The sequence below is a fragment of the Ambystoma mexicanum genome, chromosome 9 (genome assembly GCF_040938575.1).
Source record: "Ambystoma mexicanum isolate Mex_15411 chromosome 9, UKY_AmexF1_1, whole genome shotgun sequence".
In the NCBI taxonomy this organism is placed as follows: domain Eukaryota; kingdom Metazoa; phylum Chordata; class Amphibia; order Caudata; family Ambystomatidae; genus Ambystoma; species Ambystoma mexicanum.
In genome coordinates, this window is record NC_090931.1 from 1390871845 (window position 1) to 1390889081 (window position 17237).

Consider the following 17237-nt stretch of genomic DNA (forward strand, 5'->3'; position numbering starts at 1 on the left):
GAGATGATCTATCAAAGATAAGGAATACGTCGGAGGAGACAATCCCTTCAAAATGTAATTTTCATACTTTTTCAGCCACGAAGATTGTTATTTGTATAATAGTCGCCCTCAACTTGATTAATGCTATTTCCCTGTGTCTTACTGCTTATTATATTGCTCTGGCATCTTTGGGCTGGTTCTCCTTTACTGCTGAGCTTCATTTTAAAAACATTTTTTTTAATGTTTACTTGGTCTTCATATTTTGGCATATACTAAGCATCACTTTTTTCTTAATCTCACTTATTTTTATTAGCAGCGCCTTGCCCTTATTTTGTCCTGTCCAAGTTCTGCTCTCTCTTCTACCCCTAACCTCTGGAAAGTTTTACCTTTTTCCCTGCACTCATTTGCTATTTTTAATCTGTTCTTGTTCTACTCTTATTCTTTTCTCTTCCTAACGTTATGAGTGATCCAGGTTTCACATTGTTTTTCATTGTATTTTAGTACTGACTTTGTTAAAATATCTACAGAGCTTTATAAATACGTATAAATAAATCACACCTTGTTTTTTGTTTTTATATGGAGGCCAGCATGGACAAGTAGTGCATGTTTACTGATAACTGGTTTCATTTAAAATCATACAAACAAACAACAAAAACATTTAAAGATGGAAATATTTCCTTGCTTACATATGTGAAATTTGTTTCTATAATTATAAACATTTCATTGAGCAACACTGACCGTACAAGGTGAAAAAGATACAAATGAATACATTTTTTAAAACCAAAACCAAATAATACCCTGGTGTACATCATGCAATCTATGCATGCCATAACCAGGGTCTCCTCAGTTCAACTACATGGATGGTCTGCAGGCGGAACTGCAGGATCTAGTGGGGATGAATATTTGGACAACAGTGCCTTTGACAACTCACTGATTGCTAAGCTTCACCTTCCGAAACCTACCAATATCACTGCATCCTCCTTTATTCTCTCTCCCATCTGCTTCCACCTTGCCATCTGCCGCCCCTTCTGTCTATTCCCCTCTATGGCTGACACATTTCCATCTCTTGAATTGTATACTTCCCATCTCTGCTTCTTCCCCATCCATGCCTCCCTCTCTTAGTCACGCTCACCTTGCCTACATCCATCAACCACAGCCTACTCCTCAGCCACGTTACTGGAGCAGTGAGGGACCCAACCCACTTTTTCAGCAATGTAAACAGTTAACAAAAACATAAATAATTAGGATGAAAACATACAGCAGATTTACTTGTGAATGTCTCCATGATGAGGTCTGTCTCTTCCCCCTCTGCATTCCTCAGTCGACATTCTCTAATGACTTTGTCCTGAAGAAGTTGCTGGATCACCTCTGGATGTGCACTTTCCACAAAGTACCTAAAGAGAGAGGTAACACTTCAGTACCAGCTCCTGGAAAGTAATTCTCTAATTGCGACAGTGAAATCCTAACAGGTTGACTGAACCTTAAAAACAACATTTTAAAAAGGACTAGATTAAAGTGCAAAATAAGTTCAGGGGACAGGATGGTGCAGTGGGCAACCTTTTATTGGTGCAACCAAAGGAGAAAATGAATCATGCTATGTACATGCATCATGTTCCAACTTGATTAAATACTTTTACATGGCAAATTAAAAACTTAAATTCCAAGTTTGGAGTAGGAAGATAGGGTTTTTTATCCAATATGTTTTGGGACAGATTGATCTCTGGGCATAACAGAACTGACAATTGCAGTGGTACAGTTTCTGGAAAGAAATAATACTGTGAACTAATGTCCTACAACCAAGGCAGGGTTGTTGAGGATATATTCTGTCCTTAATCATACGGGTCAAAACAAAAAAAGCATTAAGAAATTGAAGACTGTGGGTCATTTTATGGCATGTTTTTAAAATCTAAACGATCTAAACTCATATTCTGCTGCTCGCTCTTCTGTATTTAGGCCATTTTTCATCTCTTGTTTCTTTCTGTTTCATGTTCTCCTTTTTTGTCTTTCAAGACATAACTTGGAGACTTTTAGTGTTGTTTTGTTCTCTTGATTTTTATATTTTTAATCAATTGTAGTTTTTTTCAATTATGGTTGATCGTTAACTGTTTTAACTGCTGGATTTGTTGGGTTTGTTGATTTATTTTTGTAAAAGGTTATGTAACCAAAAATAGAAAATAAAAAAAATACTTCAATTTATTGTTCGTTTGCAGCTTTGAGCACATTGCTTTCAGCATCCCAATGATGTTAGTTTAAGGGTTTTTGAATATTGACCCTGTGGACAACAATGTATGTGTCTGACTCTGCCTTCACCATCCATTAGATGAGAAACACCCCCCTTTGTGTCAGTTTACATCAATAGTAACCAGTCAAAACTACTCACAGGAAAGATCTAGCATCAACCATGAACATTAAAACCATTTCTTGGCTTCTGACCGTTACTCATCCAATCAATATTCTCTAAATTCAGTCAATAACTGCTGGTGCTTAACACATTTTAGTAGTCCGACACAACTCATAGTGCCAAAACCAACACAGTGGTTTACTCACAATTCCCTCACAGCTATTACCTTTCCAACAGCACTGAGAGGACTGGGCAGAGAGAAAGAGAAAATCTGATCAGAGCACATAGTGCTGTTTATGTACTCTCTTCCTGCCCAAGTTATTATTTTTCCCTTGGCAAGGGGATGGATGCTTGCTCAACTCTCACACTCTCCACCACTGACAAACCCTTCTGTGGTGTCTGCTTAGAACCTCATGCTGGAATCCTGAGTAGTTCTGTTTTTAAGGAATCCAGCACAGCCCGTTGAGACCAATGTAGTTATTATCCAGTAGCAAATGGGGTCACTACAGCATAGTACTAAGTCCATGGGCATCAGTTGGCTGGCATTGAAGCCACCCTTGTAGGGAGGACCCACATGATCAAAGCCAGAGGTACGTCCGAGGCAAATTGCAAGATGGAGGAGTCTGGATCAGTAATGCTTTGTGGAAGGGCTACTTGTCCTTCGGCATGGCGAGAGCTATCCAGCATATGGGGCCTGCAGCAGGAAGTGCCTACTACAGCCAGGTAGACATGCCTCAGATCACTCCGTCGTTTACGTGGGAAAGGGTACAGGAGCGAGCACAAGAACAGGCACATAGCAGTTGTCTGTTACTGCATGCTATTGCTGAAGAACCACAAGCACCAGGCTACCAGGTCAGAAACTACCTTGTCATAAATTGTTCTTTAAGTGTAACTGCCAGTGTCTGAACCGCAGCTGTCACGCTTGCATTTCTATCCCCCAAACATGGATGCAAATGCTGTTCTTCCCCTCTGGAACTTTTTCACAGAGGTGGACCTCCAAACACTAACATATGCAAGGGGACAGGATAGGCAGATGACACGCAGCGAGAATACCAGAAACCAGTGGAGGGCTCCTGGGCGTTCACCAAAGTCAGAGAACAGCACTTTGCTCACCAGAATCCCATACAAAGCAGACTAGCTCAGGAAGCAGGAAGCCGGTAGAGAAACGGTTGCAAAGCAGAAAGCAGCAGGAGACCGTCATTGGAAGACTTCAGAAGCAAAGTCAGATACCATCAAGTACCAGTGAGTCAACGAAAGGACAGAGGGAACACCGGGGCTATTCAGCAGCAAATTCCAAACTCAAATAAACACAAATAATGAAAACCAAGGGAGAAAAGGAACGGTTTATGAAACCGGGGAGAGAAAGACTGAAAGAACAGTTTTCTAACAGGAGAGACTTTCAAGTTTGTCAATCTATGTTGCAAGTATAGAAGAGAACCAATATTTAAGAAACCAATTATATTAGCCAAGAAGTCTAAGTGGCAGACCCATCAAAGGTGGGAGAGTGAGCAGGAGATCACACATGAAAAGCCCTGGCAGGAGAGTATACCAGGCACCTATATGTTTGTGCATTTGAAAGAAGCCGTGGCAAGAGAGAATATCAGGCAATTGTAAATGTGTAAAGGACATCCTGAAAGGGAAATACACCAGGCACGTTGGAAGTGAATGAGATACAAGTAATAGCGTGCAGGCTGTGTTGGTTTAAAGAGACTTGAGAACAACAATCCTGGCAGCAGAGTATACCAGGTATCCCGACCACACTGTGTAAAGAACATTCTGGTAGGGAAATACACCAGGCAAAATGGAAGTGAATGAGATGCAAGGTGTTGGGGAGAATTCTCAGTTCTGTGCAAATTCCCTTCAAACTTATAGACCGCCAGCTCTAGGTTTGCTGTACTTTAGGACTTTTTAATTTTAACCCTTGAGTGAGTGAGCCCCTTTTCTCACTCATGTGTTGTGGCTGGATTTGGATTATATGTTTCCTTCATTTTTTAAGTCTGACAAACTCCATAGGCATCTACTTTCTGTATAGTGACACACAGCACCTTCAGTGCAGTGTCACAGAGACATTGTTTAGATTTCTCATAAGGTTTAAATACCTTTTCTTGTGTGAACTACTGTTCCCAAGAAAGTAAAGTGAAATTTACTTTACTTACCTTTTCTCTTTATGGGTCCAGCACACACAAGCTTATATGGAGTGCTGGGGGGTTACTTAGTAGCCCCTCTCCGCACCTACTTATGTAGCATTTTTTATGTTACCCTCACTAATTTAAGTGGCTGGTGGCATTGGTTTAATTTTCCAACCATTGTGCTTTTCTACCGCAGGCTGAATCCTGAGCTGCAGTATAGCACCCATGGGTGACCATTTTGTTAAAATGGCCCCGGTCTTCTTTTTTGCCATTTTCTGTTTGTGAGGTCTTTCTTGGGGTTTACTCTGCACGCCAAGCCAAGTTTGAGCCCTTTGTTCGTTTTGCCTTTGGCAGGCTTCAGTACTGAAACCCGCCTCTGGCTCCATTGTGTCTGGAAGGCCAGGATGTGAGGGAGGTTCCAGAAACTCCCCTATCCTTTGTTTCTATGAATGCCTGAATGCAACCAGTCCTGATTGGCTGGCTGGCTATCAATTCAGGACAGCCACCCTGCGGTTTGAGCGACAGCCTAGTCTGTGCACGAATGGGAGAAACCTGCTTAAAAGGCGAGGGTTTTGAGACTAGAGGCAAAGTCGACCACTGGGAAGAACACAAGACGAAGAAACCATGTACGAAGCTTGCTGCATCCACCTGGACCTTTGAATTGCCCGGTGAAGCCCTGCTGCTTTGCTGAAACTCCTTTTTCCAATCGACAAGAAAAGCTCCAGAAGGGACAACTTCTTCCCTTTGGTTAGTGAGACCAACTAACCCCGAGACGAACTCCACTGGACCATCTTCCCCGACTAGCTGTGCTTTTTTGCTGCTGCTACAGGAACCGAGTGCCAGGGGTCGAGAAGTGCAACGTCTGCAATCCGGCCAGAAGCTCCAGGCGTCTCCTAAGGACCCTCCAGAAGAAGGACGACCAGAACTCTAGTCCCCACACCAGAGTCCAGGACTCAAGGAGTGAATGAAGCCCAACCAGTGTCCAAGATCCACGGTGGTGCCGTTTACCGTGCACTGAAACCGTGAAGTGCTGCTGATCTGAAAAGAGCCCTTATCTGCCGCCAACCTCCAAACTGCTGTTGCAGGAGACGTCCTCCCTCTGGTCCCCATGACTGAGGCAGAGGAACCCAGGATCTGCATCGCTGAAACCAGACAGAAGCCAGCTGGACCACTCTTCTTTTAACCAAAGATACTATTCCGACTTGGGGTACTTACCTCAGTGTCTTTGGCTTCACTCTTCTCAGTTGATACTTGCAGTAGATACTTTACTACAGTTGATTTCAGCTCTACCCTTCACAAGTATAACAGCTTGTGACCATACAGTGATTATTTCTTCAACAAACTTGTTATCCAAGAAGTGCCTCAGCTCCATAGACTGTGCTCCAATTGACTTTGGCTGTCCTGGCTCCCTGCAGACTCTTCTAGTCTTGTGAAGTAAAAATATTACATCATATTCACATTATTGTAAAGAAATGACCAAAAGACAGAACAATAGTATTCGCACACATAGAGGCAATATTCTGCAAAGCTTTTGCATTATTGTTATACATACAATCCCTAGTGTCAATCCAAAGTAAGGATGTGTTCATATACATGCATTTTGTCTTTGGAGAGAGAGAGAGATAAATAAATAAATAAGAAATTCAAACTAGTCTAGTAGTTCTAGGTTGACTGTAGAGCTGAAACTAATTGAGGTGGTCAGCTCTTAAGTGGGTTCAAAGTATTTCCATACTTTAACCCACTTAAGAGCTGACCACATCCTTACCTTGGATAACACTAGGGATTGTATGTATAACAATAATGCAAAATCTATGCAGAGTATTGCCTCTATATGTACGAATACTGTTATTCTGTCTTTTGGTCATTTCTTTACAATAATGTGAATATGATGTAATATTTACTTCACAAAGCAGTACTATCGACCCTTGATTTATACATTGTGATATGGGTCAGTTCTGTGTAAAAAATCATAATATCCATATTCTGTTCATTTATTGTATTATGATTATGTTAGATATAAATCCAGAACTGGGACCGATTCTGCTGAATAAAAGCAACGTGTTTTGAGCACAAAAGCAATGGCTCAGGGTACATGTATGGAACTTACATCCAGAGTAAAATAACCCTATTATTTGGATACTCAGCCTACTTTTGAAGCATTATATGAAAATAATATACTGATACAGCACAGTAGAACACTCCGATTGAGGTTAGAGTGAAAAGCATTTCTATGTGATTTGAGCCCCTCTTTGTTCTCTGCTAGTGCAGGGACAGCAAGGCCTTTTCCCAACCCCTTTTACGTTCCCCCCCGGCCCTTTCTAATACTGAGACGAGTAAGAGAGATGGAGCAATGAAGATTACAAGAAGCGGTAAGCCAACACAAAATTGCTAAACCATGCCAGGAAGTTTAAAACTGCCACAGCTGACTGATTTACGAAAGAGGCAGAGACAGAGTTTGATGGTAACTTGTTCCGACGGCACTCATAATGCTGGAGGCGAACAAGTTGTTCGAAGCAGTTTGTAGGCTGACCCGAACGACGCCAAGAGGAACCAGAACGAAGGAAGCTCACCGCTTTAGAGCCTGAGGCAGTGGGAGCTGTATGCAGCAGAAGAAATCAAAGCGAGAGCCAGACGACTAACGGGATGCACACCGAGTCAGCAAACTGAAGCGGATGGAGAAGGAGAGACGCAAGGTTCCCTAAAGGCCCACGGTAAGCCCAGAGAATGCAAATGGCTTACCGGAATGTCTCAAAGTGTATGTCATGTTTAAGGAAGGCATGGTATCAAACAGTAAGACAGACAAGTCATCACAGTTCAAGAGTGTTTATTGAACTTCAACTGGGTTTCAAAAACGCCTATCTAAACCTAAATCTAGAGATGGGAGCAAACTACGACCATCAAATAATAATAACACCATCCTAGTCGAGTCTGTCAAAATAAAAGAGCCTATACTAATAAACCTATTGACAATCCTTACTTCTAAATACAAATAGTGTGGGAACAATGTTATGCAAAATAAAAGTGTTTAAGAAATTATATGTCAGGATATTCAAGCCGTTGTCTTCCCTTCCCCAGGTTTTCAGCACAGGACAAGGCGACACACTCACTGGCTTCTCTAGCACAAGGATGCAGTTCAAAACTTCAACATCAGGGCCTTCTGTGCCAAAGAGACTTTGCCATTCAAAGTCTCTTATTTCAGAAGGGCCTGATGCAACACGTAAATTCTCAAAGTTCCTTTCTTCTTAGGATTTCACATGTACAACTTCTCTGGTGATTTACTGTTCACCCTGGGTCCCCCTCTGCCGGGATCAGACCCACTTTAACCCAATACCTTTGATTGGCCTCCTTCCACCAGGCTCGGGCCACATTTCTCTACTTTATCAAAAATTCATCAAAATCGAAGTCTTTCAACTGTGCGCAGGATTTTGCTTGACCCGTCGCAGGTCCCCTCGATTCACAATAATTTGTTCTCTTTTCGATATAACCTTTTCCTCACTTTCAGTTTCAGCCACTTTTCAGCTGTATACCTTACTAAGACCTAAGACTGAGCACCCACACGGTGCCGGACCACTCTGTCAAAGGTTTTCTATCTTACTTTAAAGTTCAGTCACTCAACAACAGTTCTACTTTACTTCTGTCTTTTATCACACACGTTTTAACAATGTTCGTTCCAGCGCTCGATATACATGTTGCTGCTTCCAACCTTGGCTGCAACACAGACATTTGGTGGACACCACAGACTAGTGGGTGAGACACCTGCTGGTTTCTCACACGTGTCATTGAAACAGCGTGAGAGAGGCAAAGTGAAACATTGGAAGGAATTGGAATATTTGCGAACAATATTGAAAACAGGTCAGTGACCCGATGCTTCAAAAGAAAAAGTTATATCTGTCTACCCAACTCACCGGCTGTGTTGATTTCACTGACGCTGCTTTGTTCTTGGAGCCAAGGATGGTACCACAGTGGCTGAAGAGTCTCCCTGCCTTGATTATGGACGCAGGAGGACCCCGGGGTATCTCCAACACACAATGCAGGATTCTTTAGCCTGGTTTCCTGGTCTTATGCTTTCTATTCTTGAGGTTTCAGTAAAGAAATGGTTCCTTGTTGAAAAGGTCAAGGCAACTTCCCTCCTTGCGTTCCCCTTCTGTTTTGCCGTCTTTCCCCTCTTGTTCAGCTGTCGTCTAGTAACTGATGTTTCCTTGTGTGCTTTGCCTCGCTCAGAGTGTGCTCTCGGGCTCTGCCTATTATCCGTGTGGGGAAGTTTAATGGAAGTCAGGGGTGTGTGTGTGATGGTCAGTAATTGCCTGACCTCGCCCGATCATTGCATTGGGACACGTCATTTATACTGCTCAGGTGTTAGTCTGTTTTCTCTCATAGTGGACTGTCTGCGAGAAAGTGTTTGTGTTGTAAAGGGTGGGTTTGTCTCACCATCCGGTGTCCCATTCCCACTCCCTGAAGACCCCCACCCAGGTGATCCTCCCGCACTGGGCCACCCCCAGGAACTGAATCCAAAAGCAATGTCCATGTCCTGGCCACCTGAGTGACAGATCCCCGGGGACTAGTGGGTGAGACACCTTCTGGTTTCTCACACATGTTATTGAAACAGCGTGAGAGAGGCAAAGTGAAACATTGGAAGGAATTGGAATATTTGCGAACAATATTGAAAACAGGTCAGTAACCCGATGCTTCAAAAGAAAAAGTTAATGTAAATACGAACAATAGTGGAAAAGGGACAGAAGCCCAATGCTTGAAAGGAAGAGTGAAAACAGGTGAACTTTGCTAAACAAGGGTCAGCAACCCAATATTGGTCAAATATAATACTGTGGATAAAAAGAAAGTGCATGGAGAAAGGAGAATCCCTAGCAGCTTAGTGAACCTGGTGCACAGTGAGTCAGGGACTCACACCCATGAGAGAAAGAAGGACTTACTAACTTGAAAGACATTAAAGTGTAACTTGACATCCTGGCAGGAGAGTAAACCAGGAGTAAGAAGAGAAGTAAATGTGGAATTGTGAAACTGTGGGAAATAAGTATAAAAGGGAGGAATCATACCCCTTGTTGGAGGACGGATGACAAAGTCACAAATAACCTGGCAGGAGAGTACAGCAGGGATATACCAAAATAGAGCAGCTAATGGAAAAGGGAAGAATGATGCCCCTTTTAAATTGACAGGAATACGCAATGTGAGAAACTGAACATTTAGAAGAATTGTAAAGTTTGAAGGATACTCAAGGGAAGAGTTATCCCTCTTGAACAAGTGTGAACTGTGACCAAGTGGCTTGTTAATTACCAGAAGAAATCTAGGGGAAGGGAGACCCCTTTTCCTGGTGGAACTTCATTTCTCTCTTTTCTACACTTTAGATGCTTATGTTTTAGAACTCTGAAGGAAGGCTACCAATACATAGCATAGCTTATAGAATTCCCCTTTTGCAGATTAGATGGAGTTTAGAGTGCAAGGGTCCGTTTAGGGTTTGGACAAGGAACGTAGGACGTTCTTTTGTTAACATCCTGACACAGACATTCCTTAGCTGAGGCAGGGGAACTCATCTCAGAATTAGGGATGGATAGGGTCCGCCCCACCAACCTGCTTATTATTTTGAAAATTGAAGCCTATAAACAACACTGATAATGCCACTGTCTCAGTGTTTTACTTTTGATCACTTACACAATGTAAACTTTTGTTGTGCTCAACGAACACTCTACCCCACTCCCAGATAAACACCAATTACTGATCTGAAATGTACCAAAGCTGAGAATGAGCAGACTCCACCCTTTTTCTCTTTTCTCCTTCTCACTTACCCTCACCCTTCCGGTCTTCCACTTGGGGTGCTATAAAGCGACTCTCACTGTAAGCGCCACACAAAACAACAAATAAAAATCCAGGCAGGGTTTGAATGTGGAGAACATTCCTGAATGGATGCCCCGCAAATGTTTGATTGGAGGCTGGATGTGCATCCTGCCCATACAATTAGAATAATAATAGGTGTCTGTGCACCATAACTTTATTAAATGCTGCTACTCGCCCTAAACAGTTCAAAGACTTATCCAAGGAAGACAAAAGGTAAATGCGCTCTGCAATCTGACGGCAAAGTACTGCCTAAAACGTTGTGCTCCAGGCCTCAGTCTAGGAACAGAGGGCACCCCACTAGGGCTCGCTTTCCTTGTATCAGGCACCCAGTCTCTCCTGCAAATGACTGGAAGTAGGTATTGTTCAAGACCTACAACTGCATAGCATAATATTACCAACTTCTGAACCACTGGGCCTCCACCTACACTGCTTTGTCCACAGAGGCTGCAACCTTGACTGTTGGAGTAGATTAACCCATCCCCTGCATAAAGTTCATTTTTTATTCAGATCAGTAACGTCATTCGTGGTCCTAGTGCAGCCCTCCTTGTCCAGGGACTGCCACCTGCACACCCTATCATCTCTTAACAGCTCGACCACAACATTGATAGCTCCTTTTCACTCCTACCTGAGGCTTTCTGCTGGTCTTTGCTACATTGTTCAACATTAGTCCATAGAAAAGCACCAGAAAAGCTAAGCAAAAACACGATTTGTGCAGAATGTGCACCTAGTTAGAGAGCTGTGCTTTACCATAACCACTGCACTTTACCATTGACTTTACCCCGCTGACTAATATTGGGTCTTTCCTTAGTTCTTGAAACCTATCCAATACACAGCATTTCTGAACTTTGAAACTGACTCTCTAACAATGTGTGCCTTCTCTGCAAGTCGCCTCCCTATAATAACTTCATTCTAAAAAGTAACTCAACGGTTGACATTCCCTTGTGTGATTTTGAAGGTTTGTGTTGTAATGGTAGGAGACTTCAGCCACCATAGAGTTAGGATGAAGTCACAGATGAGTGATGCAAGGATGTTCTATGGAATATATCGGGATTCTGACGGTTGGTGGTCAAAATGAGAGCACAAGAGGAGGTGAATTTCATATGGGGTAATTTTATCTAATACTTGAAGGAGAGGAAAAGAGACAACTAAAGACTACTGGTGTCCGAGTAGTCTTTACAATGTTGGTGACAAGCTGCTGCATCCTCACCACTTCTCACACACCAAGGCCACGCCATAAGCTGAGTGCAGGAGGAGCACCGATACACAGGAGTCGCCTGACCCCAACTAGAGTAATGGTTACGTGTGGGGATCGGGCGGGTAGCCATAAGGACATACCTATATTAACTACCCTGGAACACGGAGGTCACGCGCAGGCCAAGCCCTCACATTGTTGCACGAGTGACAGTCGTGGTGGGCGGCACATGGGCTAGGAAAGTATACCCATCACAGTGCAAGGAGCAGTCAGGTTGCCCAGTGAAGTTTGCTCGACTTGCAGAGGAAAGGATGCTCTTACCTGTGTGCAGCTGCACCTACATGTGGGATGAGACTGATGAGTTCCCGCACCTCAGCGGGGGGACCACAGCCCGCTCGCAAAGTTTTGCGAGGTGAGTGACCCAGCCTTTCAGCGAGGAGTATGATCACTGTCAGATGCGGCCATGGGTGCCATAAATTCTCTCACTGGTTCACCCAAAGGAGGATGGTGCGGAACCACCTGAGGAATCGGCTGGGGAGCCAGAGGCTGCACCGGGGCCGGGTGTGCCGTTGGTGGCGCTAGCGGTGCCGCTAGCATAATCGATACCAATCGATACAAAATTAGATAGGACATGTTGCTCTGATCGTGAGACCACCGACAAGCCACTTCAGTGACCTGAATGCTAATAGCACATTAACAGGGAGGCCAGGGTACCAGAAGCAAGCACCTTTCAGCCAAAATCGTTCAATTACTTGCTTTCAATATCTGTGGATGAAAAATGGATGATTTCAACACCACTCTAGAGGATTAATCTTTCAGACTATCGGGAATGGGGTGCATGGATAGGAAGCCTGTATTCATGGAGGCCGGCCAATGCTGCTTTGCTAGGTCACGGCTCAAACCATGCGGCCAACATCGTGGCTACTTCAGCAAGATTGAATGGCAAAAGTGTCTCTTTCCGTGACTGTGGATGTCCATAAATTCCCACTATATCACAGGCTTTTCTGGAACTGACAGTCAAAGGGTATCAACGACCTTAGCAAGTAATCTCTGGAAAGAAGCATGACTCTTACTTACCATATGCAGCTCAAGTAAGTTGCCCAGACAACTGGAACCCCAAAGACAGAAAGCGTCATTGCTAGGTGGAAAACACTCCACCTCTCCCGAATCAAAGGGTTTCAGCCATAACAGATGAGATCACCATCATTGAAAATCTGGCCCATTTACGCAAATAATTGGGCCCTACAAAGCAGAGGCTGTTGGCGTTCGGGCTAGAATGCCTGCAAGGGGAGACAACCAACGTTGAAGGAGAGCAGCCTTAGCTGTCGGCACCAGAACCAAGCAAACCAAGCATGTGGTTACAGTATGAAGCAGAGCATCTGCTGGCTTGTCCAAGTGTGATGGTCCCTTGCTCCACCACTGGTGCCAGGACAGAGGTGACCGTTTACAGGCCCTTGCCAAATTTGTCCACCATCTTTTGCCTAAATTCCTACCACTGCTCTACTTTAGAAGAGCAAATGGTGAATAGTCAACTAACGATTCTCAAGAAGTTCCTTCATCCCTGTGCCTGGGATGGTGCACCTAGGTCTAAAATGGAGGGAAAGCTCTGGAGGAAAGTGCTGTGCATCCCTTCCTTGGTGCCTCTGCCAGGGATTCTATATGAGCTAGGGCAATTGCCAATCCAGACTTTAATTAAGTGGGGTAGATTACAATGATATGCCCAGATCATTACACCCCTAAGGCTTCTCTTTTCGAGTATTTAAATATGATGGTGGCAAAGGGAAACTGTAGGGGCCTTGATAAGTGGGTAGTTTGTTGTACTCCAGCTCTTTTCCAAATTGAATCCACAGGAGTTGACAGAAAATCCAAATAACGTGAAATTAAAGTTGTATAGACACGCGTGGACTCAGCTGAGGGCTGACCTGCTGCAATACCGATATTTTGATGACCACTTCATTTAGTCAAATAAAAATGTCAACGTATTGGCCCCTTATCTGAAAAAGCAGCCATCAAGAGACTTCAGGTTTAAAATGTTGCGAAGGAAGCTCACATCTGTTTCCAACTATGGAGGTGTTGGGGGCAAGGAGAAAGGTGCATAGGGGGTGTGTAGCCATTGTGGAAAAGAGGATGAGACCCTCAAGCACCTTTGCATCAATTGTCCTTTTTTACGGCCCTTGTGTAGGGAGAAATTATAAGTTACTCACTGTAGTGACTAGCGTACTCTTAGTCCTTAGTCCCCTTTCCTCCATACTGCATGGGCGTCCCTTCCAAGGGACGGGAGACGGAACCTTTTTCACCAGAAAAAACCTTCCCCTTTAAATTTAGTGGTGCGCAGGGTGCGGCCCAGGGAGCATGTGCTGCCCTGACCCCGCCCTCCGGTGCCACCCTTCAGTCCCCATTGACGTGTTGACAATAGATTTAACATTGCCTAATGACACCAGTTTTATTGGGGGTGGGGGGGGGGGGGGTGGTGGGATGTGTGGAGGAAAGGGGACCAAGAGACAGAGTACGTTAGTCACTACGGTAATTACTCTTATGTCCCTTCCCCTTTCCTCCATACTGCATGGGCGATTACAACTGAATGTAGCCCCAGGGTGGAGAGGAGACCCTCCTTAAGCAAATAGGTTCCTGAGAACCACCTGTCTGAAAGCCGCATCTGGTCTAGAGCCGGCACCCAAACAGTAATGCTTGCAGAAAGTTGAGGGAGAGGCCCAAGTGGCCGCCCTCCTTATGACATGCCAAGGGACATGGCGTTGAAATGCGATGGCCGTTGCCTTGGCCCTGACTGCATGGGCGTGCATGTTGGCCAGAAGTGGCTTGCGCGGGGCCTCGTACGCTTCCTTGATGGCTGAGACCATCCAGCAGGATATGGAGGCCTGGTCTTGAGCCTCCGAAAGTGACAGAGCGTCCAATTTGTGGAAGCCCTTGGTCCTGTCCAAGTAAAATTTCAGGGCATGCCTGACATCCAGCCAGTGCAGCACTTTCTGTGCTTCGTCCTTGGGATCGGCAAAGAACATAGCAAGGACTATTTCCTCGTTCAAGTGGGAAGCAGACTGCACCTTAGGCAGAAATGCTAGGTGTCTCCTCAGGACTACTTTGTCCATGTGAAAGGTAGTGTATGGTTCTGAGGCGACCAGCGCCTGGATTTCGCTGACTCTACAAGCCGAAGTGAGGCCCACTAGTAAGGCCGTCTTGATGGTGACCATTCCGATGTCCGCGGACGCCATTGGCTTCAACGGTTTGTGGGCCAGGGCGCCCAAAACTATTTTGAGGTCCCACACGTGGTGCAGCCTCTTGACGGGTGGTTAGTGCCTTGTGAGCCCAGTCAAATGTTTGACGATAGGATGAGTTCCTGTAAGCCCTAATGGCTGTGAGGTATGTACGGCAGGTGTCCTCCTGCACACCAGAGTGGGCGTGGTGCGCCCAGAAGGAGATAATGTCGTCTAAAGTACATGCCAGGGGTTCGATTTCCTCGGAGTCGGCCCAGTGGCAGAATCTGGTCGATTTACTTTTATACTGGGCCCTGGTAGCCTTGCTCCTTGCGCCCTGTAGGATTTCCAGATTAGCCTGTGAGAGGCTGAGGTGCCGTAGCGTTACCTGCTCAGGTACCACAATGTGAGGGCTAGTTTCTGTGGCACGGGGTGGAGGACCCTGCCCCCCTGCTGCACCAGATGATGTGCTGGGCCTGTCAGGTGGTGAATGGGAGGCATCTCAGAGAGGCTGAGCAGCTCCGAAAACCATGGCCTGGCCAGCCACCATGGAGCTATTAGAAAGATGTTGAGGCTCCTTGATCCTGCAAATCTCTCTGTGAATCAGCGGAGTGGGCGGGAAGACTTAAGCCTTCATGCCGTTCCACTGAAGCCGAAATGCGTCACCCATGAAGCCGAGGCCCGGTCCCTGCCAGGAGGCAAACTGAGGGTACTTTTTGTTGTGCCAGGTGGCAAAGAGATCCACCTGGGGATGACTTCAACTGTTGAACATCTCCTGAATAACGAGGTTGTTTAGCTGCCACTCATAATTGTCCACTCCCAGCCTGCTGAGCCCGTCTGCCTCCAGGTTGAATTCCCCAGGAGGCGGACTGCCATGAGGTAGATGTAATTTTCCAGGGTCCACTCCCACATACTGATTGCTAGTCTGCATAGAGGAGGGGATCTGGTTTTTCCCTGCTTGTTGACGTAGTACAGGCTGGTATAGTTGTCTGTCTGGATGAGGACAACCTTGCCCCTGAGAAGTGGTAAGAATGCTCTGAGCACTAGCCAGATGGTGTTCAGCTCTAACCAGTTGATGTGGTATTCCTGCTCCTGTCTAGTCCAGGTGCCGTGGCCCGAGAGATCGTCCAGGGTGGCTCCCCAGCCCTCGAGCGAGGAATCTGTGGTGATGGTGGCCTGTGGAGTGGGCGGCCGAAAGGGCTTGCCCGTCCATAGGTTGCAGTCCCTGGACCACCATGTTAGGTCCAGGTGGAGGGATGGAGGAACGTTGATCATCTCGGATTGAGAGCCCTGCTGCTGGTTCCATGAAGTTGTGAAGTGCAGCTGAATCCTCCTCATCCTCAATCTCATGTGTGGGACGGCTAAAAGGACTGCCGCCAAGAGACCCAGGAGATGCTGGTACCACCATGCAGAGGTCACCTCTCTGCTGAGGAAGTGGGTGGTGGCCCCTTGATGGCAGAGATCTTGTCCTCCGACGGAAAGACCTTCTCGGAGCACATGTCCCAGATGAGGCCCAAGAATGTCAGAGTCTGCGTGGGTTGTACCTGCGACTTCTTGAGATTGAGCGAGAAGCCCAGATCATGCAGTCTGTTCATAAGGGCATGGGAAGAGTGGTGAACCGCTTCCGGATATGTAGCCCTGACGAGCCAGTCGTCGAGGTATGGGTAGATGTGGAGGCCCTGCGCTCTGAGGAGGGCAGCCACTGTATTCATGAGCCTGGTAAAGACCCTGGGAGCCGAGTTGAGGCCAAAAGGAAGGACCTTGTATTGAAAATGGTAGCCCATGATCCTAAACCGTAGGAAAGAACGATGGGGCTGCCAAATCGGGATGTGTAGGTACACGTCCTTCAGATACAGGGAGCACATCCAGTCTTCCTTGCACAATGTCTCAGCTATAAAAGCTGGCGTAACCATCTAGAATTTTTGTAGTGGTAAGGAGAGGTTGAGTGTGGAAAGGTCCAGCACAACTCTCAGCCCGCCTGGTTCTTCTTCTGAATGGCGAAAATCCTGGAGTAGAAGCCCAAGCCTTGCTGGGAGGCTGGCACTTCCTCCATTGCCTGGCTCTCTACGAGCGACCGGATCTCTGCCAGAAAAGTTGCTGTGACAACTTGAGGGAGTGGAAGGGAGGGGAGGAGGGAGGAGATGCTGGGATCAGTAGGCGGTACCCTGTGGATACTACGGAGAGGATCCAGGGGTCCACGAAATTCTGGCACCAGAAATGTGCATGGAGAGCAAGCCTACCCCCCTCCCGCCTCCCACTGGAGACACGTGGACCCGAAGGGGAGTGTCATGTTTTCTTTCCCTCTGAGGCTGTCGCGGAGGAGGGGGACCGGAAAAAGCCCTTACTCTCCCCCCCCCCTTTTTGTTGCTTCTGCTGGCTTTAAGACGGCGAGCAGTCAGGCTGCCTGGATCTCCGTTCCTGGGAGCCGCAGAACCCTCCGTACGTACGCCCCCTGTCGGAGCGCTGCTGTGACTGGGTGTATGACTTGAGCGTGATCTGTGTCAAGATAGATAAAAAGACTTGGCCGTTTGTGAGCTGTT

General features: G+C 46.0%; 1 protein-coding gene across 1 annotated transcript in view; it reads right to left on the reverse strand.

Moving 5' to 3' along the window:
* The window catches only part of ERCC3 (ERCC excision repair 3, TFIIH core complex helicase subunit), a 1003216-nt gene that overhangs the window by 759728 nt on the left and 226251 nt on the right, over positions 1–17237 (reverse strand). Inside the window, exon 5 of the mRNA XM_069616794.1 lies at positions 1238–1373. Within this exon, the coding sequence (XP_069472895.1) occupies positions 1238–1373 (136 nt within the window). The remainder of the gene's footprint in view (positions 1–1237; positions 1374–17237) is intronic.